This window comes from Eucalyptus grandis, chromosome 4 (assembly GCF_016545825.1).
Source record: "Eucalyptus grandis isolate ANBG69807.140 chromosome 4, ASM1654582v1, whole genome shotgun sequence".
Classification (NCBI taxonomy): domain Eukaryota; kingdom Viridiplantae; phylum Streptophyta; class Magnoliopsida; order Myrtales; family Myrtaceae; genus Eucalyptus; species Eucalyptus grandis.
The window spans coordinates 12,009,461-12,037,256 of record NC_052615.1 but is presented as its reverse complement, the minus strand read 5'-3'; the positions used below and the strand labels follow the sequence as shown (position 1 = coordinate 12,037,256).

The 27,796-nt window shown below is 41.3% G+C and overlaps 5 protein-coding genes across 7 annotated transcripts; 3 read left to right on the top strand and 2 right to left on the bottom strand.

Moving 5' to 3' along the window:
• The first annotated feature begins 2,524 nt into the window (after positions 1-2,524).
• Positions 2,525-3,750, top strand: LOC120292894 (VQ motif-containing protein 4-like). The gene is given in 3 exon segments (XM_039311425.1): positions 2,525-2,829; positions 2,919-3,119; positions 3,122-3,750. Coding segments are annotated over 3 exon segments (765 nt in total). The 5' UTR covers positions 2,525-2,706; the 3' UTR covers positions 3,563-3,750.
• A 5,208-nt stretch (positions 3,751-8,958) lies between these two features.
• Positions 8,959-9,651, bottom strand: LOC104441003 (protein RALF-like 19). Its single transcript, XM_010053994.3, has one exon. The coding sequence runs from the start codon at positions 9,396-9,398 to the stop codon at positions 9,063-9,065; it is 336 nt and encodes a 111-aa protein (XP_010052296.1). The 5' UTR covers positions 9,399-9,651; the 3' UTR covers positions 8,959-9,062.
• Positions 9,652-11,525: 1,874 nt separating this feature from the next.
• On the bottom strand, positions 11,526-14,464 carry LOC104441002 (30S ribosomal protein S5, chloroplastic). The gene is made up of 2 exons (XM_010053993.3): positions 13,722-14,464; positions 11,526-11,960 (listed from the first exon to the last, which is right to left on the bottom strand). The coding sequence occupies exons 1-2, from the start codon at positions 14,399-14,401 to the stop codon at positions 11,711-11,713; spliced, it is 930 nt and encodes a 309-aa protein (XP_010052295.2). The 5' UTR covers positions 14,402-14,464; the 3' UTR covers positions 11,526-11,710.
• Positions 14,465-21,776: 7,312 nt separating this feature from the next.
• LOC104441000 (uncharacterized protein ECU03_1610) lies at positions 21,777-23,050 on the top strand. 2 transcript variants are annotated; one of them, XM_039310606.1, is made up of 3 exons: positions 21,779-21,993; positions 22,090-22,515; positions 22,549-23,050. In XM_039310606.1, exons 1-3 carry the CDS (start codon positions 21,850-21,852, stop codon positions 22,849-22,851), a joined length of 873 nt encoding a protein of 290 aa, XP_039166540.1. In that variant the 5' UTR covers positions 21,779-21,849; the 3' UTR covers positions 22,852-23,050. The 2 variants fall into 2 exon arrangements, with proteins under 2 accessions (XP_010052294.2, XP_039166540.1); XM_010053992.3 differs by having other exon boundaries at positions 21,777-21,993; positions 22,090-23,050.
• A 1,859-nt stretch (positions 23,051-24,909) lies between these two features.
• Positions 24,910-27,249, top strand: LOC104440999 (dof zinc finger protein DOF4.4). Of its 2 annotated transcripts, none has more exons than XM_018871846.2 (2): positions 24,910-25,739; positions 25,875-27,249. In XM_018871846.2, exon 2 carries the CDS (start codon positions 26,053-26,055, stop codon positions 26,935-26,937), a length of 885 nt encoding a protein of 294 aa, XP_018727391.2. In that variant the 5' UTR covers positions 24,910-25,739; positions 25,875-26,052; the 3' UTR covers positions 26,938-27,249. The 2 variants fall into 2 exon arrangements, with proteins under 2 accessions (XP_018727391.2, XP_010052293.2); XM_010053991.3 differs by having other exon boundaries at positions 24,912-25,739; positions 25,965-27,249.
• The last annotated feature ends 547 nt before the right edge of the window (positions 27,250-27,796 follow it).

Below are 27,796 nucleotides of genomic sequence, written 5' to 3'. Positions count from 1 at the left end.
CATATTATTATTTGTATTTTTTTTTGCTATCAAGTAACTTATTGACAAACATCGGGATAAAAACACCTGATAGGAAGCCACCCACGCATGGTTGCGTTGGTTGAGGCCTAATCTCCTGACCGCTAGGTCAAGGGTTCGACTCTCAAAGTCCGCCATAACTCCCAAAGCAGTTCCGTGACTTAAGCGTGGGGCCCCGGCTGGTGGGTTGTCGGGTTAGTCTCCCCCGAGGTATAGTCGACGTTGTACTCCCGTAAGGTGAGCTAAATTGAATCCTCGACATAAAAAAAAAAAAACAAAAAACACCTGATAGTGGTGATGACTAATCCTAGAAATACATAGGGGTTAATCTGGAAACACTTCTACCCTATATATCTGAGCCTATGTTTGGAAAGGCAAAAAAGTTTGGGGAAAGAATGAGGAGTCAAACAGAATTAAGGGGGAGAGAAGTTCAAATACCCATGTTTGGAAGGGCCTATAGGAATAAAAGTGAAGATTTGGGGGATAAATCAAATGAGTGGGCCCCGCCAAGAAAGCGTCGTCCTCAAATTGAGAAGAAAGCCTGGATCAAGAATTGCGTGGTCGAAATATCAAATTCCCAAAGTGCCCTTACGTTCAAGTCGAATTTACCACTTTTCTTTCCATCTTCTTCTTCGGGTATCACGGTTGTAGATGTCATTTTCAATAACCAATTTTAATTAATTACAACATTATCTCACTCAGCATATAGTTAACGAAGAATATAATTAAATTAATTAATTCCTAAATCATATCAATTTGAAATTGGAAGAGAATAATGAAAGGACCAAAGTTGGATGAGGAAATTCTTTTTTTTTTTTTTTGCTCATTGTTTGCTGAGCAATCTAGTTAGGGATTATCTGACCAAAAAAGAAAATAACCTAGTTAAGGAATAATTTTCCTTTTTCTATAAAATCGTGCTAAGCTTCCTTGAGCAATTTTTTAAACTACAAGTGTAATTCCTTGATTATTATTTAAGAAATACAAAGAGAGCATATTCAAACATAATATCCAACCGTTTTTTTTTTTTTTTTTTTTCATTTCATAGCTCTCATAGAGTTGTCAGAGAAAGGATTATAAAATCAGCAATGATTCCGTCATTTCCATCGAAAAAAACAAGAATCAGAATTGCTCATTTCAGTTGTAAATAAATTAAGAGATCTTTATGATGTCTCTCAAGAGACTAATTCGTCATTTCTAAAGCGCCGTTTCTCGATGCATTCTATCACGCTTTACACGAACAAGTCTTATTCTTGGATGCTCAGCAACCTCTTAGAAATGGCCGTAAATTATTATGGTCAAATCCTTGGATGCGGTATACAAAAGTCAAAGGAACCGATCAAACGTACCACCAACGTCATCTGCGGCCATCTACCTGTCCGAAAATGAAAGTGGGAAAAGTCAAATGGCAGCTTTCGTGACCTCAGTGAGAGAAAGGTGTTGCTAAACATTTGCTTTGAATAGTGACCCTCCCCCCATTCAAAGCCCGGAAAAGCTATATAAGCTAGCAACGTGTCCCACCAAACTCCCCTAAGGATAACCCGAAAAAGGGTGAATGAAAATCGAAAAATCTTGAGTGAATGGTGGCCTCTCGATTTCCAGTGACCTGATTCTATAAGATACTCATGTTACGCTACCTAGTTTTGAGATATTATGAATTGTTAGTATATTGGTGGGGTTTGTGATGAAGGAGTCGCCAACTCTGCACATTCAAGCTGTGGGCAGTGTGGAGTAGTCACTCAATTCGAATATTTCATAACGAGCGTAAAACTCTTGTAATAGCGCACAAAGAAGATGCTAGCTCCTCACCTTTATCTAACAAAAAAAAGAAAAAGAAAAAAAGACATTCATTTCGAACAAAAGTAGTATGCCTTACTTGATGATTTCCCTCTAAAACGGTGAAATTAAAAACAAATATTTCAAAAAAATTCATAAAAGTAGCAAACTAAGTCAGCTAATGCAAGATTTATTTCCACTTTAAGTCTTGAGAATATTTCAGTTTCTTATATGGAATTTTCCCATATTTATATATACCTTAAAAGGTTGAGTCACTTCGCACTAAAGAATAATCAAATTGTATGGAAGCCAAAATTTGGATAAAAAGCTAAAAATGGGAAAATTCCTCTCGAGAGGAAAATTCAAGTATGGCATGAATGAGGTGGATTTTGAATTTCCCATATAGAATTTCCCAGAGAGAGAGAGAGAGATAGAGGGGGTGGAATGGGAATATCACTAGGGCTCTAAAATTAGTGTCCATGGCCCAATTGGCTGGCTTTGTCCAAAGTTGTATCTGTTTTTCCTTTTTGACCCAAGTCCAAGCTCGGTCAAAAGGTTGAACTCGTAAGGTCGCCGTCATCTGTCGTACCCCGAGTGGAACTCACCACCTCGCCCCGGCGGCGCGTCGCGCGCAACCGCCGCGGCCGCCGCCGTCCCCCACGCGAAGACCAAGAAACGAAAAAGTCTCCCCCACCTACACTTTCTTACCACCAAACCTAAACAAAAGCCACCCAAAACCAATACCTCTCTCTCTCTTCCCCCGGTTCTCTCACCTCTCTCTTTCTCTCACCTCATCTCTCTCTCTCTCCAGCACTTCAAACTCCTCTGGTGCTTCCTCTCTCTCTATCTCTCTCTCTATTCCTGCTTAAAGTTCGGATTTTTAAGAGCTCATCGAAGCTCGACCCGACCCGGGAGATGGAGTCGTCGCCGAACCACCAGGAGAGCTCGAGCCCGCCGTCGCTCCTCCCGTCGCCGACCAGCCACAGCGTCACCACCACCAGCAGCAGCAGCTCCAACACCAATAGCCCAAGAACCGCCGCCCACCCTAGCGGCCTGGCCCCCACCCCCACCACCACCATCACCACCACCACCACCAGCACCACCACCACCACCACCCGCCGCCGCAGCCCTCGCCCAAGCCCCTGACCCGATCCGAACCCGCCAACCCCTACCCGACCACCTTCGTCCAGGCCGATACCTCCTCCTTCAAGCAGGTCGTCCAGATGCTCACCGGATCCCCCACCACCGCCTCCTCCGCCTCCGCCTCCGCCGCCGCCGCCGCCTCCAAGCCCGACCCGTCGCCGCCCTCCGCCTCCAAGATCCACAACATCCCCCCATAAAGTCGATGCCCAAGAAGTCGAGCTCCGGATCCGGGTTCAAGCTCTACGAGCGCCGGAACTCCCTCAAGAACTTCAAGATCAACCCGCTGGTCCCCTTCTCGGGCCAGGCCGGCCCCGGGTTCTCGCCGCGGAAGCCGGAGATCCTCTCCCCGAGCATTCTCGACTTCCCGTCCCTCGTCCTCAGCCCGGTGACCCCGCTGATTCACGACCCGTTCAACCGATCGTCGGCGGCGGCGGCGGCGGCAAATTGCGCCCCCGACGAGAGGACCGAGAGCCCCAGCCTGGATCCCGAGGCGGAGGAGCGGGCGATTCGGGAGAAGGGTTTCTTCCTGCACCCGTCGCCGGCCACGACGCCCCGCGAGGCCGAGCCGCGGCTGCTGCCGCTGTTCCCGGTCTCCTCGCCGAGGGTCTCAGGTTCCTCTTCTCATTGAAACGAGCTCGTGCGAAGTGAGAAACAATCCGGGTGGGTTAAAAATGAAAAAAGATTTTTAAATTTTGTGTAAGAATTGTTATATGCTTTTGGTGGTAAATTAGCTGTGAGGAAGAGGATGAGGATGAGGATGCTGAAATTTGTAACCAGATTGTTTGGAAGAGAAATTGAGAAGAATTCTTGCTTCGACTGTGCATATCTCTGATCTCCCAATTTCTCCCTTCCCTTTCCTTCCCTTCCCTTCCCTCCTTCTTGCTCTCCTCCTTTTTCCATGGCTCCTTTTGGGTACTGAAAATGCAATCTTGATGCTTAGGAAGAAGAAGCTGATGAATCCTACGATTTTTACACTTGAAACTTTTTCCAGGACAAGAGAATTCACAAGGGTTTTCTCAATTTCGACCGCGTGAACGATAATTCACTGCGAGCTGCAAGATTCCAGTCGGGTTTCCGCACTTTTTTTTTTACCGCGCATTCGATGAGTGGTAACTGCGAGGAAAGGAGGAAGTCTTAGTGGGGAACTGAACAGGGGAGAAGAGGGAGGGAGGAGGAGATGATTACGGAGGGGGGTGAAAAAAAAAACTAACTTTTTTGGAACATAATTAGATTGGGGGTGAAAAAAATTAAACCTTTTTGGAACATAATTAGATTGGGATTAAAAAAAATTAACTTTTTTGGGACCATAATTGGGACTGGTAATTAGAGTAAAATAAAGGGGTTGAGGGGGGAAACTTTTTTGGGGGCTAGCTGTCAAAGCAAGAGTAGACGGGAGGGGCAAGGAATCTTGACCCTTCGGTTGGCTTTTTATTAAGTGGTGGGGATGGGATGGGGGTGGAGGACGGGAGGGAATTCTCCTTGTGATTGCTGCTTGTGTTCCAAGCGTTTTCCTCCCTTTGAGAATTTCCAAAATTTCATTTTAGGTTTTTTTTCTCCCTCTTTTTCCACCCTTTTTTTTTTTTCCAATTGCTGTTAATTCAATATTAATTAGGATGTAGGGTCTAGTCGAGAGGTCCGGAAATGCTGAAAGGTGAGTGTTTTTTGTTTTTTTTTGGGGCCAAAAGGGTCAAAAGAGAGATTAAAAGCTGAAAAGTGGGCTGTGATTGGACAAGCCGGCTTCGTTTTGGATGATAATGATTTTTTTTTTTTTTTTGTCTAAGGAAAGCGATTTTTCCCTATTTCAACTAATTGGGTGGGGCTCTGTAAATAGAAACCTTTTGAAACTTTTGTACCTTAGGAAAATTGCGTTGAGCATACTGGAATTTATCGGTAACAAGTAACTTACCCTTCCAGAGAAACTGCTGCTGCTATTCTGCCTAAGTTTCCATTTCTTTTTTTCACTTTTTTTTTACATAGTTCCAATCTTCGACCTTTCTCTTATTAAGTAAAAGTCGAAATTCTCAAAATTTATAAGTTTTGGATATCTTTCTGGAAGTGGGATAATATTTTAAGTAATTCATGCTTTTTGCTTCAAATTACACGCCGAGCAAATGATCAACCATACTCGAGAGAAATATATGTTCTTTTCGCTCATCGTGGCATAAGGGGTGTACTACCAAGTACCAACTTGCCAGTCTTGTACTCCCGATTGACTCATGCCAGAGAGTAGTGTCAAATGTTGGCAGCGTTTGGATTTGATGAACTCTCTGCAGTGATTCTCCACCTGTTTGCTAAGCAACTGGCCTCTTCAGGGATGGGACTTTCTCACGCGTTCAATCTTGAAAACAAAAATGGACCGTTATGCACACCTATATCATGATTTTATTGCTGACTTGCCTGCAATCACGGGCAGTGTCGAGTAATGGGGTCCTTGGAAAAATAAGGCCATAGACCTAGTAGTGATATGAGGACTAGGTCGATACCAAAATTAGCCACATAAGATCCCTTTTCAAACGGGACCCCTTCAAAGGAGAAATACTCGGCTCGGACCTGCTAGACCGGGGACCATCGAGGCTATTGGACGAGCGTGTCTGATACACGGCGGTCCATCTTCGAGTCCGGTGATATAAAAAGGGAAAAAAATAAAGGAAGCTTTTGCCTATTGAATGACCCACATGCAATGGAGTGGTGGAAAGGGAAAGGCAAGTGACTCATTTTCAGTTTTTTTCCTGAGTTAGGGAGACCCTTTGATGTGTCTAGCCTTTGAATTTGGTTGCAAAAGCAATCATGCAAAAGTGGGGTTCATCCGTCTTTGAATCTTTTAGCTCCATTTTCTCTTGGGACACCTTGCCTTTTTGACTCCATAAAGAGGGAGACCCCATCTGAAAATATTGAATGGAGACATGGGAAAGTGAAGGTGGGGCTTGTGATGATGAGAACAAAGGAAAAGAACGAGAGAGAGAGAGAGAGAGAGAGAGAGAAAGAGAGAACATGGTGGTGGGATGTCACTCATTCCTCTTTGTGGTCTTTTGTTTTTGCTTGTCTCGTTGGTTTTCTCTGTGGAAATGTATGACTTTGTGGACTCTGAAGCAACGGATGGTTGGTGGGTCATCAATGAGGTTTGACAACTTTTGTGGACTGTGTTCTGTGTCCCTGCCATCTTTCTTTTTTTCGTTGTGTCTTTCCCTCCTGATCCAACGGGTCTTGATCCTCCCCCCAGAAATTACTATGATAGAAATGGATGGTCTGGTTAAGGAGTGCCTCGAGGTCACGGTCTGCTGGACCTGTGGCCCCAGCTTAAGGTCCGTGCGGGCATGTAATTTCCTTAGCCATGGACGGTGCACTAGCCGAGTGGAGCATGCAATGCCCGATGCTAAGGGGCACAAGTCATTCGTTCACAAGATCATTAATAAGTAAATGAGAAGATGGGTCGTGTATGGATAGAAAGTTCTATCATATTAACAACTATGGTACGAAGGCTTGAATAAAGGCTCGAATAGTTGAATCCCTACAAGGTCTTGTAATTATTTTGCTCTTCTATTCATAATACTTAAGATGACGTAATCTCACACAAAAGACAAATAAACCAATACGTTCATAGAAATAACCTGCACTATGTTAATGTGTGTGTAGTTCAAGTGAATTATATCCTTATTTGACTTAAATATCTTATGTGAACAATCAATGTGCAACGTCATTTTTTTTATTTTACTTTTTTGCCATTGAAATACATAGGATTGGAAGCCAAACTAGCAAATTCCATAACTTGAATTAGGGATGAGCATGGTTCTAGGATAAAACCTAGGACTTGAGAATCGGATCGATGAAAACCTGTCCGGTGGTTTCAAGGTATGCAAGGTAAATTTCGAGTTTCAAAAATTAGGAAACTTATGATGGAATTGGAAACCTGAAATAAGTTTTTGTGTTTTTCTTGGATTTTGTCTTCACCCAATTCTATGATATTCCATAGCATTTGATAATGAGTGTATAATCTCAAACCACTAATTTAAGTTTCCAATTTATGACTAAAACTTTACTTTGTTAATATTTCATATTTTGTTTATGTATGTAAATATCTATAATGGTCAGTAAATTGTAATAGCAAGTGGCAGTCATTAAAGGCAGTAATTCATCACAATTGTTCAATCAAAAATACAAATGGAACGCGAGTAAACCCTAGGACTTGTAACGGGATGGGTTCCAAGTTCCATAATGTGTAAATGAGGAACATGTTCTAACGAATAGATGAATTTATATGGAATCTAGAACCTCTCTCTCTCTCTCTCTCTTAATTTGAACTAATGGAAACATAATATTGAATATCTTCACATAGTTTGGAGACCAAAAGTCCAAGAACCAAATTAAACAAATTAAAAGTTCAAGAACGATAATGCATATTAGGCTAAAGCTTATGGACTATATCGAATTAAAAATTAAGGAAAGACATTATACATTAAGCTAAAATTTATTTGTGTCATTTTGTTAGAACTTTAATAATGAAGGCGTCATTGCACACATCACCAATAAAGTTAAATCTTTTGATAACGAAAATTTTTCTATTTGTTTATATAACGAGTGCTCGGGCATTCAGTGAATCCAAATAATTTATAATAAATAAATAAATAAATAAATAAATAAACCAATGGTACCTTAGGTGATGGCAATGGGTGTTGAACCTATGCTTGATTGAAAAAGCTCTTAGCAAGTGGAAATCGAAAGATGTACTTATTGAATTGCATCATAAAGACACATAACCCTGAAAGCTACGGCGCCTATCAGAAGGATGGCACTCGTCTTTGATTCCCACTGACTAAAGATGGGAATCCAACTCGAAGTATAGGAACTAATTTGTTTTTCTAGAGAAATAGAGATTATTATTTGAGGCCCTTGAAATATTATTGTGAATTATCGAATCAGGTCTCTCAAAGTTTATATTATTTTTTAACAATTGAATCTCTGTACTATGTACCTTTTGGTTCAGGGTCGTCGTTATGCCAATTACAAAGAATTAATAGATAAACAACATGACCCCTCACGGGATCTGTCTCGACTATGGTTCTTGGGCGGCCTTGCGACGCCTTGACGATGCGGCCATTTCCTTAATCAGTCTAGTCACTGCCGAAGTGGTGTTGACGTGGCATTTTACGTTGGCATTCCGGTTTGCATAATTAATAGGACAACCAACTTAAACGATAAAAGGAAAATGTGTATGTCAAGGACCCAATTGCAAGAAAAGATTCAGAGACTCAATTGAATGTTTTGCAAATATTCAAGGACCACATGTGCCTTTACCCTCCTAAAACAAGGAAAAAAAATCACACATCATCATATATAGTGATTTTAATTGTACTTGCATCATCTTATTAGCTTTTTCATCGACAATTAATAGCCTTTTATAGATATGAGCTCCGAGGCACTTTACGTGCATTATTTATGTAAGATTGAACCGCCAATGCCTATTGAACTTACAAACGACAAACAATTCCCTCGTTAGGAGGATGCAATTGTATAAAATGTTCACTTTTTACGCTACGGTTGTCCAACTATATTTAGCTAGTGGAGAGTAGCTATCAATCCCCATTTTCATATCTCAACTGTCAAATGACAGAAATAACCAAATTGAGACAACTTCGTTAAGAGATCAAAGAAGAGAATGTCTCTCTCAAAACAGAAGCATAGGTGGAGGCGTTCTTTCGCATTCATCGCACGTTGTATTTGTCGTTCTTTCTTGGTGATGTCTTCTCTCTCGGTCAAATCTGTCAGCTCCATAAATTTCTGATCTCAAAACTGATGTTGAAGAATTCAACACGGCAAGCAAATGGGAATGTTATGTTTTACATTATCAGTTTGTGGTAAAGTGACAGCAGCATTTCCTAGCCAAATCGCTCTAGGATGATGCAAATATCAACTCGATGTGAACGATGCAAAAGCGACGATAAACCAACCATATTTCGAGCACATACCCGGTTTCATACAAATCACAAAAATGAATAAAGATTCATCAGTTCATCAGTGTTAAACAAATCTTACGGAGGAAATCAATGTCATTAAGCAAAGCAAACAATTAAACCCTTCACATTTCTCTCTTTCATGTGAACTTAATCCCCCTCTTGGTTCGGTTCGGCTTTTTAGCCCGTAACCCTCTTACAACGCGTGATGGAACTGCAGCCGCGTTTGTATGGGTTAGCCTTCTTCATCTTCTTGCAGTTGTAGTAGGACTGGCCACGCCGGCTGCACGGGACGTTGTTCTTCTTGAGGGCGTTGTAGCTGATGTGCCTGCCGCGCCCCGCGAGCTGTCGCCTGTTGATCTCGGAGTCCAGCATCATCTCATTGAATGCACCGATGGAGTCACCCACCGACATGCTTAGGTCGCCGGCCCCGACGAAGCCGAAGGAGTAGGGCGACGACTCGGCCACCATGGCCAAGGACAGGAGCAGGAACACGGCCCAAAACTTGAGTCCCATTTCGGCAGCTAAAAAGGCTTTTTGCAACAGGGAAAGCGCTGGATCTTCTTTTGGGGTCTCTAACCCTTCCTGATGGAGGAGGGAAGAGATGGGTATTGAAGGGGGAATTGGTGAGAGGATGATAAGGGAGAGCGATGCCTGGTTTAGAATTCGATTTCGGAGGGTTACAATGAGTTGGTTTCCTAATCCTGTGATCCAACGTGATTTTTGGGGGGTTCCACCGTTTCTTGCTCCTTGTTTTTCTTGAGGTTTCCTCAACCGTTTGGGACTTGGCTGAAAACCGTGCTATAATTGGCAAATCTCATGTTGTTGTCGTTGTTGTTCCAAGGCCATCTTCCACCTCTAACAGTTCAATCCATGTGATTGGATCGGGCTTTGATTTGGAACAATTATTGTTATTAAACTTCTTAGAAAGGTTGTCTCTGTAGTGTACCCGGAGCAAGGGATGCATCTATGCATGTTATTAGGCATATGCACGAGGTGGCTTCAATGTGTTAAGTAATATACGATGAGATGATAGGGTGTATATGGACAAAGGACATTGATGTTTAGAGATCGACTAGAGATGACAATGGTGCCTGGCACGTACCGAGCCCTGCCCTGCTCCCATGCGGAGTAAACTTTCCAGCCCCATTCCCACCTCACTTTACTTTGTGGGTATCTGTCCTAAATTCCTAAAAAAAAAACTCCCAACTTTAGGAAAAATACTAATTTTGTCCAAACTTTTTTTTGTCTAAAAAAAGTCACAATTTTCGGTCAAATCTCAAATTTGCCCCAAACTTTTTTTTTTTTGTCTAAAATGATATTAACAACTTTCAATCTAGTCTCAAATCTGCCCTCATTAACCCTTCACCCAAAAATGCTATTAGTTGTTTGACTTGACATTTCCATGTCGTAATAAATCCACATCACCAAAGTGATGTAGAAAATTGTTTGCAAAATGAAGCCATTTTTTAATATGGAAAATTAGGGCAATTAGGACAATTTTTTGACAGAGGGTTAACGAAAGCAAATTCGACACTGAAGTTAAAGTTAATGATTTTTGTTAGACAAACAAAGCTCGGGACAGATTTGGGATTAGTTGAAAGATTTTTTTCCAGATAAAACAAAATGTTCGGGGACAAGTTTGAAGTGAACCTAAAGTTAAAGGGTTGTTTAGACAAAAAAAAAATCGAAAATGAATTAGGGAATTTTTAGGGAAATAGGCCGTGGGTACCCTCACCCCCACAAAATTTACTAAAAGATCAAACAAAAAAAATCTTTCGCGGGAAAAATAGATTTTACCTTAGATCAAATACAAGAGTTTAGATTAAAGGGTGATTTTGAAACGTGTGATTAAACAACAAACTACTTTTCTGCCTGAGACTTCTTTGCTGCGGGCTTGATAGAATTATAATTTGAGACATAGGAGCATTGAAGCAACGAGAGGTCATTCAGCTTCTTAAGCAGGCACAACCCATCAGCCCATTTTTCTGATTCCTGACTGTGGAATCGAGAGGGAGAGAGAGAGAAAGCGACCAAACCCAAAAGCTCCATTTGCTCTTTTAGCAAAGCCGGGTGTAAATTAGCTTTTCATAATTGCACCATTCGCTTCAGAAAATAGAAAAAGTACAGAACTTCAGAGAAGGAGAAAAAGAAGAACAGTGCCAATTTCTCTGGAGCTCATAATCCATTTATTGCCATTCCCATGAGAGAGAGAGATTCATCCATGGTTGGATGTGGGGGTGTCCCTCTTCGGCTGCATTACTTCGCACTGGCCTCTTTCTCTTTGTTGGGCTTGCTCTTTTTAGGCTTGAGAAAGCAAAAACAGGCGCAGCATGGCAGCTGAAACAGGCAATTCATTTCCTTCGTATGATCACGTCTAGCTCAACTTGGTCATGAAGCCTAACCAATTATATAGAGCACTCTCTCTCTCTCTCTCTAGATGCTCTTCTTACAGAAAAGGAGATGCTCAAACCATTCTTGGCTATTCTTATGTCACGTCAACTGGGTACCTGTCTTTCCTTCCACTTTCCAGACCAATTTTTCACTTTTCCTAAGATAACTTATGTTTAGTAGGGATGGAATAGGATAAAGGCGACACTCCCTTTTGCTTTCCTTCTCGCGGCGGCAAACCCTCTGGGACACTTTGATTCATAACCAAGTTGCTATTAACTAAAAGAGGGCTGACCATGAGAGAGATGACAATGAATTGCAACCCCCCCAATAGGAACAAAGTATCATCTCTTACAAAATCCAAATAAAAAAAGACTAGTGAGAAGGCCTTATGGAGAAGAATCCATGCTACATACAAATTCATCACGCCAGCTCCATCACTTCCACAATTCTTCCATGGGAATTCCTCGATCGAGGGCAACGTCACGGAACTGCCTCATCATCTGCACCGCAACAACAGTCGCTCTCGCATTGTTGAGGGCATTCTTGCTCCCAAGCTGCTTCCCCAAAGCATTCTCAACACCGGCCATTTCTAGAACTATCCTCACAGCTCCTCCAGCAATAACCCCAGTACCAGGAGAAGCAGGTCTTAACATCACTTTTGCCGCCCCATAATCTCCCTCCGACCTGGCATAAATCATAACTTGTTATAGAAACAATCATGTTTAGGTTTACCCACACCACATATGCACCCGAAAGTGCACTAGCTGGTGAAATTCAACTACTGATAATAACAAAAGAACTACCATCAAAGGCATTAGTTGAAAGCAAATATTTTACCAGTATCACACCTTGACTCCTTTACTTAGTAAATACTGAACATACTTCCGATAGGAAAGCCTGGCAGACAGCATTTTCTTAATAATTCAAAGATGGAACTTGACATTCTTCTAGCAGGAAAGTCGGCAGATATTCCAAAATTTAAGGACGCAAAATTCTTGGGGTGAAGGGGTGTGTTTCGAGATCTGGCTACCATTGATCAAGCTGAACAGTTAGCTTCACACCACTTGCCTGGAAAACCTCATCCCAATGTTTTCCCCCTAAAACTAAAATTCCAAACTATCGCCCACCAGCTTTCGAGAATCAAAGCTTCAATATATGAAGGTAGACAAAGCAGAGATACAATTGTTTGGTCCATTAGAGACTAATACCATTAGCACTTGAATATGAATTATCTACAGCCAATCTGAGAGAGACTATAATCTGCCTAATGTAAATTCAACTGTAAATTCAACTGTAAAAACGAAAACACCACAAACTCTATTTGCCCATATAAAGTTTTATTCTGACAAAAGACATGGTTTTGGAATCCACTGCCTAAGCCATTCACTGATTTTCTGAAGCTACATAATACAATTCCCAGCTTAACCAATGAAGCCTCCAAACAACAAGCCATCAATTGAGACTAGCTGTTTATACCAACACTCTATACACAATATCTTGTCATCATTGAAAGTATCTACCTTCAAAAGCATTTGTCATGGCACATACCGCAGCAGAAAGATCCCATAATCAATATCAAACTCAAGCATAAAGTAAGTCATATCTACTTGATAACCACCTAGAGAAGTTAGATGACAAAAGCATCTAACTTCAGGGAAGAGAACAGGTAGCTTTGAAAAGAGGAATATGTCCACGTGGACATTCTTGATAAACAATTATACTTGATGGTCACGTCTTCGTAAGCACCATAAAATGGATAGAAATGCACAAGCATCCAAACCACATCACTGACGCTAACTATTACGTGATGGCTAACTGTAACCTCCAAAGCATAGGGACCACTACTTCTTCACATTTATCAGAGAATCAACAAACTAGAAAAGAACAGATTTAGAATAACACATTCTCACAAAACCAGCGCCGTGTTGGAAGATGCCTCCAGCTGCTTTCAAGGGAAAAACAACTTTAGAGCACGTCAAGAATCAACATCAGAATAGATTTCCTTACACAGAACTAGAATCTTTGAGTTCTATACACTAGTCTTTATTAGCAGTTGCAACGGCCAGATGCAGAAGACGGCCCGTCTTAGCCTGTACTCACACATCTAAGGCGGAGTTTCAAAAAGTCCAATTTTGATCGAGCAAGAGCATTTTAACAGATGATCTTCCAGAATTCACCCTAAACATCCTGCTAACTACATCATCTCACCCCGCCTTTTTCTCTTTCGATTATCCAAAATTCCCAACATTCATTGGAACAGCAAAATTTCTACCACAACACAAACTCAAGCTCAACACTCATTCAATCACCCACATTCATCCCACAGCCACCACAAACACATCATCCAATACTCATCTAAGCTACATTACCACAGAACACACAAAAAAACCAGCATAATTCAAAACAAAAAGAGAGGAAAGGGCAAAAGAACAGTCCCCCATTTACCTGTGAGGAAAAGTGAGGTACTTGGTCATGGGCACGGTAATGATGTTGCGCCGCGCGTTGACGGCGGACTTCTGAACGGCGCCGATGACCTCCTTCGCCTTCCCCACCCCGACGCCGACCTGGCCCTTCTTGTCGCCGACGACCACGATCGCCCGGAAGTGCAGCTGCTTCCCTCCCTTCACCACCTTGGTGACCCTCCGCACCTGGATCACCCGCTCCTCGAACCCGTCCTTCACCTTCTCCCTCTTCACCTTCCCGAACCCGGTCGTCTTCTTCACCTTGGAGTCCATCACGGACACGTCGTTGCCCAGCACGCTGACCCCGCTGTACGCGGGCCCGTAGAGCTCCTCGTACGCGGCGGCGATCTCGTCCTCGCCCTCGAGGGGCCCGTCGTCGAAGGACGGCGGCGGGACGAAGCCCTCGGGCGGGGCGGGCGGGTCGAAGGCGACGTCGGCGTCGGGGTTGACGGCGTCGAAGAAGGAGGTGTCGATGTCGCCGGCCCTTACGGCGGCGGCGCGTCTGGAGGCGGAGGAGGAGCTGAGGAGAGAGAGTCTGGGGGGACCCGAGGAGGGCTTCGAGGGTTTCAAGAAGAGGAAGAGGCGGGGGCTGCGGTGGTCGTGGCGGTGGCGGGCGGAGAGGGAGGAGAGATGGGTCGCGGCGAGGGTCGACGTCGTCGCCATTGGAGAGTGAAGGGGGAAGTGAGGGATTGAAGAGAAGAGAGGAGGGCGAAGGCTTATCCTATTTTCCCTCTGGTTCGAAAGGGGAGGAAGGAGATGAGGAGGAAAATGGGTGCCGGTGACGTGGACGCCACGCTGGCGTGCTTCTGCTGACGTGTGCGATGAGCCAGCAGGAAAATTGTCCGAAAAGCATTAAATTTATGACCAATAGAATCCTCCATCTTTTGATTTTGTTAATTCAATCATAAACCTTCTAACAACTTGTCAATTTAATCATCAACATTTCAATTGTAAAAATTTGATCCTAAACATTTTAATGATTTGCTAAACTAGCCATAAAATTTCGAAAGAATAGTTAATTTAAACTTTATTTGTTTCACACAAAATAACTTCTTAGATTTTTTTATGTTCGTTTTATGGAAAATAAATTTGTCAAGAATGGAAAAAAAGTCTTCTAAAATAAGAGAAAACGTTTTCCACTTTTAAAATAAGAGAAAACATTTTCCATTTCTTCTTTTACCTCACTTTATTTCTCAAATACAATTTTCTTTTATTTTTATTCTTATAAAAATCGGGTTTTTAATTTTTTTTACTTTTTCATTTTCTTTTTTATTTCTTCTTCCTTGGCTTGGTTGGTTGCTAACCACGGCAACGACCAACGACCAACCTTAGGCGAGAGCCTCGCCACTGGCCGACGAGACTCGAGCCTTGCTAGAGGTTGTCAAAGCCTTGCCAACCTCTAGTGACCTCAGGCTAAGCTCAAGCCTTGCCCAGCTTGCTGGTCTATGGAGAGGTTGGAGCTCGCTTATTGCTGGTTGGTGGCCAAGGCTAAGGAAGAAGAAGAAGAAAAAGAAAGAAATTTAAAAATTAAAATAATAAAAAATTATTGAAAAGGAGTCCATAAAGGAAAATGTTTTTTCTTACGGAAAACCAAACAATATGGTTATATCCTTGAAAAATTATTTTCTAAAAAATTATTTCTGAAAAACGTCTCATTTTCCCCAAAAAGAACGGAGCCTTAGTCCTTTCTACTAATTTTGGCCAAATATCGCCAACGAGATGGTTTAATCAATATTGGTTGTCCTACAAGGTAGGGTCAACATTGATATGAACAATTTTTAATTTTTAATTTTTTTCAAAATTTTTATTACTTTTTTTTTCTTTTCATCTTTTTTTATTGAAAACAAAGCATAGAAGCCCTCGCTACCAACCATTATCATTAGGCTTTGAGTGAATGCTGCGAAGCCCTTGTTGGTGGCAAGTGAGGGTGCTGTAGCCCTCTCTGACCACGGTGAGGACAAGCAAGGACCGTGACGCCCTCATTAGATTTGGCAAGGTGAGGATGCCGCGACTCTTGCCTAAGCCCCCGCATTGAGGGTCATGACACCCTCATTGTGGCTCACGAGGGCTTGCAATGCCCACACCTTGGGGCCAGCAAGGGTTGTCGAGTCTCGCCTAATGGCCAATGGGGTCGCCAACCCTTGCTTAGTGGCCAATAGAGGTCACCACCTCTCAGCTGGTGGCTAGTGATTTCCCTAACCTTGTGTTTTGATTTTTGATTTTTTATTTGTTAAAAGATTAGTAGAAAAGAAAGAAAAGTTTAAAATTTTAAAAAATTTTAAAAATTATCCACATCAAAGTCATCCGTATTACATAAGATAATTAGTATTGACTAGAATGCCACATTACCAATAGCCAACCGAAAGTAGCCAAAAAAGACTAAATTATCAATTCGTTAAAAGGTATATGACTAGTTTGACAAATAGTTAAAAATATATGACTAAATTGGCACCATTGAAAGATTTATAACTGAATTGATAAGCTGTCAAAAGGTTTAAGACTGAATTGACAAAATTGAAAAATTATGATTGAATTACCGTTATACAATAGGTTTAGGATTTTTGGACAATTTTTCCTAAGCTAACTACTAGATCAATCAACTAGAGTAGGCTTTTATAAACCATTGGCTCTATTTGTTTAGTAAAGAATGAATGATTTGAAAGATATTATTCAAAAAATAATTACTTCTATAGCTTGAAATAATTAATCGATAAAATATGTTTTTATTATTTACAACAATTTATATCTAAATAATTTTTTGATCGTTAAAATCATTTTTCATTAATTTATTTTTGTGAGCGATACAAGTAATCATTTTTAAAAAATTATTTTTTAAATCATTTATTTTTTGTGAAAAAAACGGGAAGATTAAAAATCTTTTATTGGGAGCAAATGGCAAGCTAAACCAGTAGGTTAAAAAATGAACCACTAAACATATTCATTACAAGGCTTAATAATTGTAAATTATTTCGTGGGTGGTAAAAATACTCATGGCAATAAAACATTTTATTTCCAAGTAATATTTACTTTTCGTTAGTGTAATAGTGACAAAAATGGATCAATCAAACTAGATAATGATCGACCAACACACTAAAAATAGCCACAAAAAAAACAAGATAATTAAATTAGAGAAGAAGAAATGGCTTTGAACTAAAAAAAAAAACACAAAAAAGAGGGATTAATGGCACAAAAAATCCAATTAGTACACCTCTGATAAATATACTCGAAATAATTTTTTTACCACATGATAGTTGACAAAAATCTCAATAAGTGTATCTTATGATTTTTGTGGTATTAGTTCAATTTAATAAAAACTAATGGAAAGTAAATTTATCATGTGATAAATTTACCTCTTGGAATGTTTTGTAATTAAAAATTAGTTTGGAATAAATTTTTCATGTTAGTTTTTGTTAAATTTTCCAAACGATAGGAGAGGGTACATAGGGTGCGTTTGAACCACTTTGTTAAAAAGTGTTTTGTAAAATTTTTAGTTAAATGTGTTTGGGAAATTACACATGATAGTTTACGAGTTTACTAGTTTAGGATTTTACTCGCGCGACCTCGCGGCGACCAGTTTATTATAAGTGTATCGTTTCGCCCGACCCCAAGGCTGATTTTTGTGGTATTAGTTCAATTTAATAAAAACTAATGGAAAGTAAATTTATCAAATGGAGTTTTGTGGTAAAAAAAATTATAAAAAAAAAAAAAAAAATGACAAACGAACTAGTTTGAGATTTTTTTATGGTTAAAAAATTAGTTTTGAATAAATTTGTCATAGTTGCAAAATAGTTTTGCAAATGGAAAAAAATTATAAAAAATTAAAAAAATGACCATTGAATGTTTTGTAATTAAAAAATTAGTTTGGAATAAATTTTTCATGGATGTGATAACATGGGATTTTTCTTGATATTAAAAAAAAAAAAAGGAGTAATGATGACCAACTCCAAACGATAGGAGAGGGTACATAGTCTTTGCTGGAGCCGTTGAACATGGTAGGTTATAGGCAATGGGTTGCCACTACTTGGTCACCTCTCCAACTCCACACTTTTTTTAATGGAAAAAAGGACATTCAATATGTCATAACTTTGAACAGTGTTACAACCCTTTTGGGAAAAAAAAAAAAGTGCTCTTTCCTCGCGTGCCGAGAAAATGCTTAAAAGCCCTTTTTTTTGTGTGTCAAATTTTTTCCCAAACGATTCATCACTTGAGTGCCCCTTTCACCTCTAACTAATAATAATAATAATAAAAAACTTTAGTGTCAAATTTTTTGATTCACTCCAATGCTATTGCCATGTAGTCGTAAATTCTGATGTGGCTCACTCGCAAAGTGAAGCTAGCAATATTAGTGTCAAACGACGTTGTTTATGTGTGTTATATGCCACCAATTAACGAATTGGGTGTCTTCTTCAAACCCTAATTTTTTTTGTCGTGTTCCTCAACCAAGGAATTGGGATCAAATTATGTTGGAAATGCATAGTAGAATTCCAATACATTTACTCAGGAAGATCATTAAGAGGAAACCCAAGTTCGAGTCTGTCAATATATCCAGTTAGACACACATTTACTCAAAAGCTTAAAATAATGAGTTATGGGTCAACTAGGATATTTTAACTCATTCACACCATATCAATTCTTCAATGTAAGACTTCTCAAAGACAACTCACATGTGTATTCTAACAATCTCCTTCTCAAGAGTGGGCTCCGGTGTTAAGTTTGCTCCACTTTAATTCGGGCATCATGCATTAACTTATCTCAACTTGAATCTTCAACACCCAACTTCATCCTTGGTCACTTTTTCCAAACCGAACCATGAAGTTTGTCGTTGGACCTGTGTTGTTACGTCACAACACCTACCTGCCTGGAAATCACGTTGGTCACCATTTCGTCCTTGAGATATTCACCAAACACTAATACACATTGGAAGTGAAGCAGCCACATTGGTCTTAGATGGAAATTGCGTTAGTCACCAAATTCCTCCTTGAGATATTCATGAAACACTGATACACATTGAGAGTAGGACACTCGTGTTGGTCACCAAATTCATCCTTGAGATATTCATCAAACATTGATAGACATTGGAGAGACACCCGCGTTAGTCACCAAATTCCTACTTGAAATATTTACCAAATGATAATACACATTAGGAGTCCAACACCTTAACCAGGGAAAAACGTTAAGAGGGAGCCCAAGTTTGAGCCTGTCAATATATCTAGTTGGACCTACATTTAATTAAAAGCTTAAACCAATTAATTATGAGCCAATTAGGATATCTTAACTCCTCTGCACCACATCAACTCTCCAATGGAGGACTTCTCTAACACAATTCATGTCTATATCCTAACAAATTAGGTATTGAAATTTGCAATGGAGAGGAAACAGATGTTGGAGAAAACTCTTAATAGATTTTGAAGTTGACAAAATTATCCAATAAATTATATTGACTATGTTGATTGTCTTGAAGAATATTGATTCAAGTATATGTTCAAGAAATAGAAGGTGCCTCATACAATATTTAGACCGAACTTGAACCCACTCAAACTTATTCTCAAGTTGTTAATCTACACTCAAATGAAGGAGAAGAACATTTCTTGTTCTCATTTTGACATGCTTAGAACATAACGAGTTCAACATGTGAACAAAACAAATTCTGAACCTAGCACTTATTTAGAAGGAAACAGGTCCAAAACGAGTTTATTACAGATTCTACAATGGCTAGTAATCCGGTTTGGATTTCACACCAATACAAAAGATTGATTCAATCATATTGATTGAGAAATCAATCCTGAAGATAAGTTCTTACTAAATGGAGAAGCTCTTCTTATGGAAATCAAGACTTTGATTGTATGGGTAATCAAAATCATGTGAAATTCACCTTCTGTCACTCAATGGAAACCAAATATTCTCAATACAGTTTGTCCATCGATCAAAATGGAAGATAATCTTCTAGAGATTGTCCAACAGCTAATTTGGAAGTGTAGAAGTATATAAAAAGATCAAGGTGTTGAGGAGCTTGCAAGAGATGATGCGTAGAATCTAAAATTCTAAAGTCTAAGCTTACTTCAATCATATACTTGCTTTTGAGAGCTTAAACTTTTGTGATAGTGGGAGAAATACAAAAAGAGTGACTTAGTATGATTGTGTGATCTCCCACCGAATATTTGTATTCAAAGTTTAATCTATTGTTGATTTTATAGTGGAATCCAACCAATAGACTGTCAGCATGGGAGAATAGGCGTAGGCTTAACCTAAGTCGAACCACTATAAACCTTGTGTGCAATTTCTTTATACCCTAATCTCTTGTTGTCTTTTGTTATAGGCTGTGTTTGGTTTAGCTTTGGGAATGGGCCTTGGAAAAATACAAATATCTTTAGCCTAAAGGGTTTTGGGGAAATGCAAATTGTGTTTGGTAAAAAATTATTTACAAAAATAATTTGGCGTAAAGGGTATTTGATAAATCTGTTTTTTATAAAAGGCTTTTGGATTTCATTTTTATCTTTTATTAAAAAATATTAAACTCTTTGCCGACTCTAGTGAAGGTAAGGGCAGTTTGGAACAATGAGAGGTAAAATAAAAACTAAAAAATTTATGATAGTAGTTATGGAACAAAAAAAAAAGTAGTTTTAACATTTGACCAAATGCTAAAAACTCAAAACCGATGCCTATTAGCATTGGGCTTTTAGCTCTTTTAAAGCTAACATTTAATTAAAAGCCCCTTGGACAGGTTTACCAAACACTCCAATATTTCCTCAAAAGGCTTTAAGCTGAAAGCCTTTTGAGAAAGCTGAACCAAATGTACCCATAGTCCATTTGCACACTCGTTATTGCCTCTAAAATATATTCTACTACTTAACAAATTATGAACCCTATTCCATAACTTATCTTTATTTAGATTTTGATCTTGACTCATTCTATTCCGCATTATTTTGTCAAGATTTTATAAAATCACCTATTTACTCCCTCTAGGTAATTCGTGCTAGTTGCTCAACAACTGAATCATGTAGGGCGAAACAAATTAGTACACTAAGTCGTTGGTTTTTTCTAGAGTAACCTGAATTCGTTTCCTCTTAATTTTTTCACGTGAACTTTTCTCCAACTTCTTTCTTTAACACATCATTGAGGAGATTGCCGAGCAATTTGCAGTCATCGTCGGAGTTCTAGAACGAGACCTTGTCGAGAAATGTCATCGGTAGTGTCCCTCATTTTCACCAGCAAGAGTATCGGAAAGAAGTACCAGTTCATCTTTCGACATTAAATTGTTTCTTCCGCTTTCAGGCAATTTCCCGAATTGAGATTTTGTTTCTTCCATTTTCTTCTGTTTATAAAGTATCGGGCGCGGTGATAGGAATGATACACGTATTTCAGTACGGGCTCCTCAAAGAAAAACTCGATGATGGAAGCCTTAGTTTCCTTGTTGTATCTTGATTGAGGTGTTTACTGGTTTGGACATCAATATTGAAGTTCTTCACTAAAAGAAACTTGGCATACATTCAGACTTAATCGGACTGCAGTCGCTTTATGACTGAATTAACCTTCGAGCACAATCTTGAAAAGCTTGAATCGAATATTTACCCACGTTATTGGTATGTTAGGTATGTTGTTGCTTTAATATCTTTTTTGTCAAATTTTGCTCATATTAAAATAAAAGCTGGATTAAGCTCGTGAGCCCATCAAGTTAAGCATCGACAACCTTGACTTCAACAAATTAAATAATCGAAGGGCTCTCAAGCTGCCTAGTCGAGTCAACGCTGAGTACTCCGGGCCAACTTTGTTCTTCGCCCCTTCCGGCCACCGTAGCCGGTGCTGGAATCGGTAACCCTCCCCCCTTTCCACATTCATGGTATTAATTTCTACTCTTGGATAATTCCAAATATAAAGAAAAGTTTAGACATATTATAAAGGAAAATGCTTGCACCGAGAAGAACACCTTCTTACACCTGTCCTTAGAACAGCCAACGTGTCGATCAGACACCGAAGCCACTGCGTCAACCTCCTCCATATAACCTGGCATGTGGTCATGGACGATGACTCCTGTGTCAGCCAAGAGAGTAAATATCGAGCAGAAAAACGCACGGAACACAGAGAGAGAGAGCAAAAGAAACGAAACCCTAGCAATGGCCGCGATGTCCATAGCCAGAACTGCAATCTTCAACCTCGCGAGAGCGTTCCCTCAGTCTCCATCCTTAGCCTCTCTCGGGTCCTCTCGCAAGCCCTCCAGGATCTCCTTCAGTTCTCATGCTTCCAAGTACTCCGATGAGGTAATCAAGTGGATATTGTATGGTACTCTTTTGGTACTTACATAAGAATTTATCATTGTTTTTTTTCCCTGTTTTCTTCCTTCGTATTGGCATTAGGTTGATGAGAACCGCGACCCGCCGAGAGACTCGAGGGCCGACATGGCGTACCGGTCCAAGGAGTCTATGAACGAGACCGATGAACCGCTCCCTGAGGAGGCAGATAAAGCCATGAAAGAGGCAAAGGAGAAAGCTGAGCAGATGAAGGAGAAGACCAAGGAGTCGGCGCAAGCCATGAAGGACAAGAACAAGGGGACCGCGGAGTCGGTGGCTGAGAGCGCCAAGGAGACCGCGCACAGCGCCAAGGAGAAGACCAAGTCCGCTGCGGAGATGGCCGCCGAGAAGGCAAGGGAGACGGCTCGGAGCGCCAAGGAGAAGGCCCAGAGCGCCAAGGAGAAGGCCAAGGAGTACACGCACGAGACCAAGGAGAAGACAGAGGACGCTGCAGAGAAGGCCGCAGAGAAGGCAAGGGAAGGGAAGGAGAAGGTGAAGGAGACGGCAAGGGAAGGGAAGGAGAAGGTGAAGGAGACGGCATGGGAAGCGGCGGATAGGACAGAAGGCGCGGCAGAGACTGTGATGGAGAAGGCGAAGCAAGGGGGCGCGAAGGCGGCGGAGGTGGTGCAGAACATAGGGGAGAAGGCGAAGGAGACGGCGCAGGGGGCGTGGGGTAAAGCGAAGGAGACGACCCAGAAGATCAAGGACACGGTCGTCGGGACCTCCTCGGACGACGAGGACGACGACTTCAAGAGAGGGACGAAGGTGGACGAGGGTGTTATCAGAGTGAGGAAGGTCGGAGATAACGATGATAAGAAGAAGTATTAAGGAAGTGGTAACCCTAATCCTCCTGTATTATGAGATGATGAATTCGACCTTCTGTTGTTTTTGGAGAGACATAAGATGAACCTCTTGGGGTGAGTGAATAAGTGTCGACCCATCATCCATTTTCCAACTTGGTAAATTATGTTTAAGAGTGTGCTTTTGTCATTACTATCTGTTTTGGAGAAAATGAAATTCGATACTTCGACAATTGTCACCGGTTTACTTAAAATGCAATAACAAAATATTAGCAATTTTCCATCTATAGCCTATAATTTGAATGTAATGAGACAAATAGTTTGCAATTTTCCATTTATAAGTTGATTTGGGTAACTGTAAATTTAGCATAGATGCCCTTACCACGATGAACATGAAGGGAGGAAGAGCACGTGTTAAATTTTATTTTTTCTTCTTATACCGTAGAAACAAATTGTTGATTTAGTTAGAAATTACAAGAAATGAGGATGAGGGTGATTTGAGCCCATACTGCTCGTGGGTTGGAAGGGGATGGGCTTGTACCCGAAGAGGCTCAATTGAGCTTGTCGAGCAATCTCATCCCCACGAATGTTCCTGATGGTCTAAATCCAACTTCGAACGGAGATCCTCAATCGAGCACCGGAAGAGGAGAATCCAATGACGGGATGGGATAAATTTGTATTCTCAGCCCAGTAGTCAGGATCCGACCGGGGTCGGGGAGGCGAAAGGGATTGGATCCCTTGCCTCAGTGCTCGGTGCTGTTTCGACCCTACCTTCGAGTGCCGAGTTCGAACGTTGACTCGCGTTTTCAGTTCAAGACTCTTATCCGCTATGGCAGAAGTCTTCCATACCAGTTTGCTCTAATCCACGTTCTTTTAGGTGACCAGGACACCGAGGAAACTGTCTAATGGGGAATTTATCAGAATTCTTGGTCGGGAATGAGCGGTGACGTTGAATTTGCGGGGAGTTGCAACAACTCCTCACCCCAAAGCCTAGCACCTCGTGAAAAGACGATAGCGCCATTCTGCTCTAGGTGGGGTCAACCGGTCAAAGCACTCTCGTACGACCTTTCGTCCTTTTTTTTTGTCGCATTAGGTTTTTCTATCATGTAGTTACTGATGCCCCAACCACATCGTCAGAGGAAAGAGGAGCTTGTGAATTAAGCATACAGCTGATCATATTTTGACTCGATCATTTGAGAGGTTTAAGTTGACATAAATGAAATTGGTTAGCCACCAATTGAAATTGAAAGATGATTCAATTCAATAGATTTCGAATTTTATGATTTGAGAACAGGTGAAGTCTTCATATGAGAATTCAATAGAAGCAAGCGTAATCATTTAAAATAAATTTTATAGAAACAAGCCTAATCATTTAGGATAAATTTAACAGGTGAAGTCTTCATATGAGAATTCAATAGAAGCAAGCGTAATCATTTAAAATAAATTTTATAGAAACAAGCCTAATCATTTAGGATAAATTTATGAGGATCTGATAGAAACGAGCGTAATCATTTAAAATAAATTTTATAGAAACGAGTGTAATCATTTAGAATAAATTTAGTAAGGCAAATTCAAATCAAGAGAAATGTCCCAAGTGTGTAAGACATTCAATAGAAGCGAGTGTAATCATTTATGATAAATTTAGTAAGGTAAATTCAAATCAAGAGAAATGTCCCAAGTGTGTAAGATGACATTGACGAGCTTATGTCTCATACTATTGAAGTACTTTTGCGATTAGGTCATTTGACATTGGTCGCCCATTTCAATGTACATATAGCGCTCTAAGGGTCATTTCAACTATTTGATCGTGTCTTTCGTTGTGGAGGAATTTTGAATGGACCCGTCATCTTTCTTATCTAACCTTACAAATGATGCTCATCACATCACCATTAATATAAGTTATTCTTTATAAAAACATTCCAAAAAGCACTCCTACTCGCCACCTTTTAGAAGAGGAAACCAACCTCGGATAGAAACTTTAGAAAGCCGGTAATACATACCGCACGGCAACTCTGTAGGTATCCTAGGGCAATCAAAAGCCAAGCACGAGCTCCAGGACACGACCGTCATTTCGAGGGATCGGGGGGGCGCCTGGGTTATCGAGAACAGCAGTGAAACTTGACCTCCCCAAGTGGCAGCGAATGATGTCAGGACGAACTGAAAAATCAATAATTTAATGGAGTATGGAAGACTCAGGAGTCAGTAGAGACTGTAGAGGAGGCGAGGAGATAGGCACGCAGACATTCATCACTATTCACTGTTGGAGGAAGGAGACATGAAAGTGGAATGAGAGAGACAGATAGAGAGAGAGACAGACAGACAGAGAGAGAGGGAAGAGAAGGGTCGCTTGGGTCGGAGTACTGACAAAGCCACCACCTTCCTCCTCCACCGGCAGCCTCGGTTGAAGACCACCCGCACGCGCCGCCCTGACGCCGCCTTGGCCTCAGCCCCTCTCGTCCACCGAGATTTCTCAATCCCTGCACCTTAACCCAGTCCACATCTTCTATACAAGTCGCCTGCAACACGTACCTCGTCACAACTGATCGACGGCATCTCCTCTATTTGTTCCTCCTTCTCCTCCTCCTCCTCCTCCTCCTTCTCCTCTCTCTCTCTCTCTCTCTCTCTCTCTCTCTCTCTCTCTCTCTCTCTCTCTATGTGCGCCTTGAGATAGCGGTTGAATTTTCGGTTGGATTCTATCTTTTTGACGCTTGTTCTTGACTCAGTCTTTAGCTTTGCTCAGGTGTTTAGGTTTTTTTTTATAGCTTGTTCAGTCATACACTCGTTCTTTTGTCGAGAGAGAAAGAGAGCTCTTCTCCTGAAAACCACTCTTTTATTCACTCGCTTCTCGCTGATTTTTAAGACACATACCTCGCGAGAAACTTTGGCCACGTCATACACCTTCTTCCTTAAAACCAGGTGACTCTCTCTCTCCCTTTCCCTCTCTCTCTCTTCTTAATTGAGCGATCAGATTTTGGAAATTTATGGGTTATGGTTTTGTTGGGTGTGATCTGGAACTTTTGCTTGAGTGATTATGTGTATTGAATTACCCAGATTCTCTCAAGAAGGTTAAAGAAGAAAAGCAAGACATTTTGTGCGAAATTCTTCATCCGCTGACACGTTGATCGTCATCTTCATCTTCAGCTATAAAGGTAGACCCCAGAAGACCAACCCTGAACAAGAAATCGAAGAGAGAGAGAGAGAGAGAGAGAGAGACGATCACGAGAAAAGCATGGAGCAAGAGAGCAAGCCACCGCCGCTGGATCGGAGGCCGACATCGAGGCCGGCCCAACCGGACGGACAGCAACAGCCGCCGCCGCCGCACCACCAGCCCCAGAAGTGCCCTCGCTGCGACTCCATGAACACCAAGTTCTGCTACTACAACAACTACAGCCTCTCCCAGCCCCGCTACTTCTGCAAGACCTGCCGCCGCTACTGGACCCACGGCGGAACCCTAAGGAACGTCCCCGTCGGCGGCGGCTGCCGGAAGGCCAAGCGCTCCAAGTCCTCCTCCTCCTCCTCCTCCACATCCGCCTCCGCCTCCTCCGGCGACAGCCTCACCCCGCACTCATCCCTGCAGGTCCTGCCTCAAAGCCTCAGGGATGTTGCAGCTGGGAACCTGGCCCCACCGCCGGCCGCGGCGGCCGGGGAGGGGCCTCTGGGTTACTCGTTCTATCCGGGAGGTGGGTTCTTGTCCTCTTTGGCGGCAGTTCAGTCTATCAACCAGAGCCAGGCCTTCAACATTGGGGGTGCTACAACAAGTAACAACAACAGCAGCAACAATTTGGGCTTTTTCCAAGGGTTTGGAGGTTTGGCTTCCTTAAGCAGCTCTCACCACCACCAGCAGATTCATCAACAAGCACAGTTTCTTCAGAGCGATTGGAGTCACGGCTTCGGCATGGGCAGTAATGCTAATACCGGTAGTAGTAGCAGTAACAATAATAGCCCTACTATTTCACATGTACATCATCAGCATGGTAACTTGTGGAGTGGAAGCACGAGCGCTGGTATTAGCGGTCACGGTGGCGGCGAGAGTAATAGAATCGGTCTGAATGTTAACCGCCCATCCGATCATCACCACTTGCCCCATCTTCCAGGATTTGGCCCTCCTCCATAAGCTCTTTCTTCACATGATCAGTTGCTTCTGTGTTTCAAAATTTAAAGTTTGGAATTAGCTTCTTGACGACGACGACGACTTTTTAGGTTATAAGATTCTTTGTCAAATTTTTCCCATACAATACACTGGTGGTGCTGAGTTTAGTTTTGTGGGATACAAATGAGGAATTGTATGAAATATTATTATGGTCTTGGAGGGTTTTCTTTTCATGGCATTGGTATATGGATTCGTGTAAGTAAGTCGGGGGGAATATGATTTATGTTCACTATGGAGAGAATTTGCTCTTTGGATATTTATGGCTTGGTTTTTTAATTTGTGTTAGCAGAATTTGAGTCTGTTTTGATTATTCTCGGTTGAGCACCATCTATTAGTTTAAAGAACTCACCAGGAGCTTGGAGAAAGGAACAAAAACGGGTCAAGAGTAAAGGATCTGTGCGTGGTTAGTGGAGGTGACTGCTGATATATCTTTGTAAAAGTAAGATGGACACGAACAGAGAAAAAGAGGATGGACAAATCCGCTTTTTTGCATGTGAGAAACTGACGATTCCAAAAAATCCTTAACAACCGATTTTGACCTGTTCATCAGTTACGATGTGCTCATCTCGCTTGCTTTTTCTCAGTCAAGTTGAAAGTTCTTTTTATTTCTTTTTTTCCAGGTCTTCTGTTATGCTCCACTGCTGTTTTTCTTTCTCTGCTAGGTTGGAGTACGAAGAATCAATGTCATAGAGCATAAGAAACCATTTTATACTATTATAATGTCATCATTTAAAACTTTTTTGTGTTAGAACGTACAGATTTGCAACTTTGGGAGGAATTCAAAGCCTAATTGCCTTCTTAGAAAACCCGAATGCTTCAGATC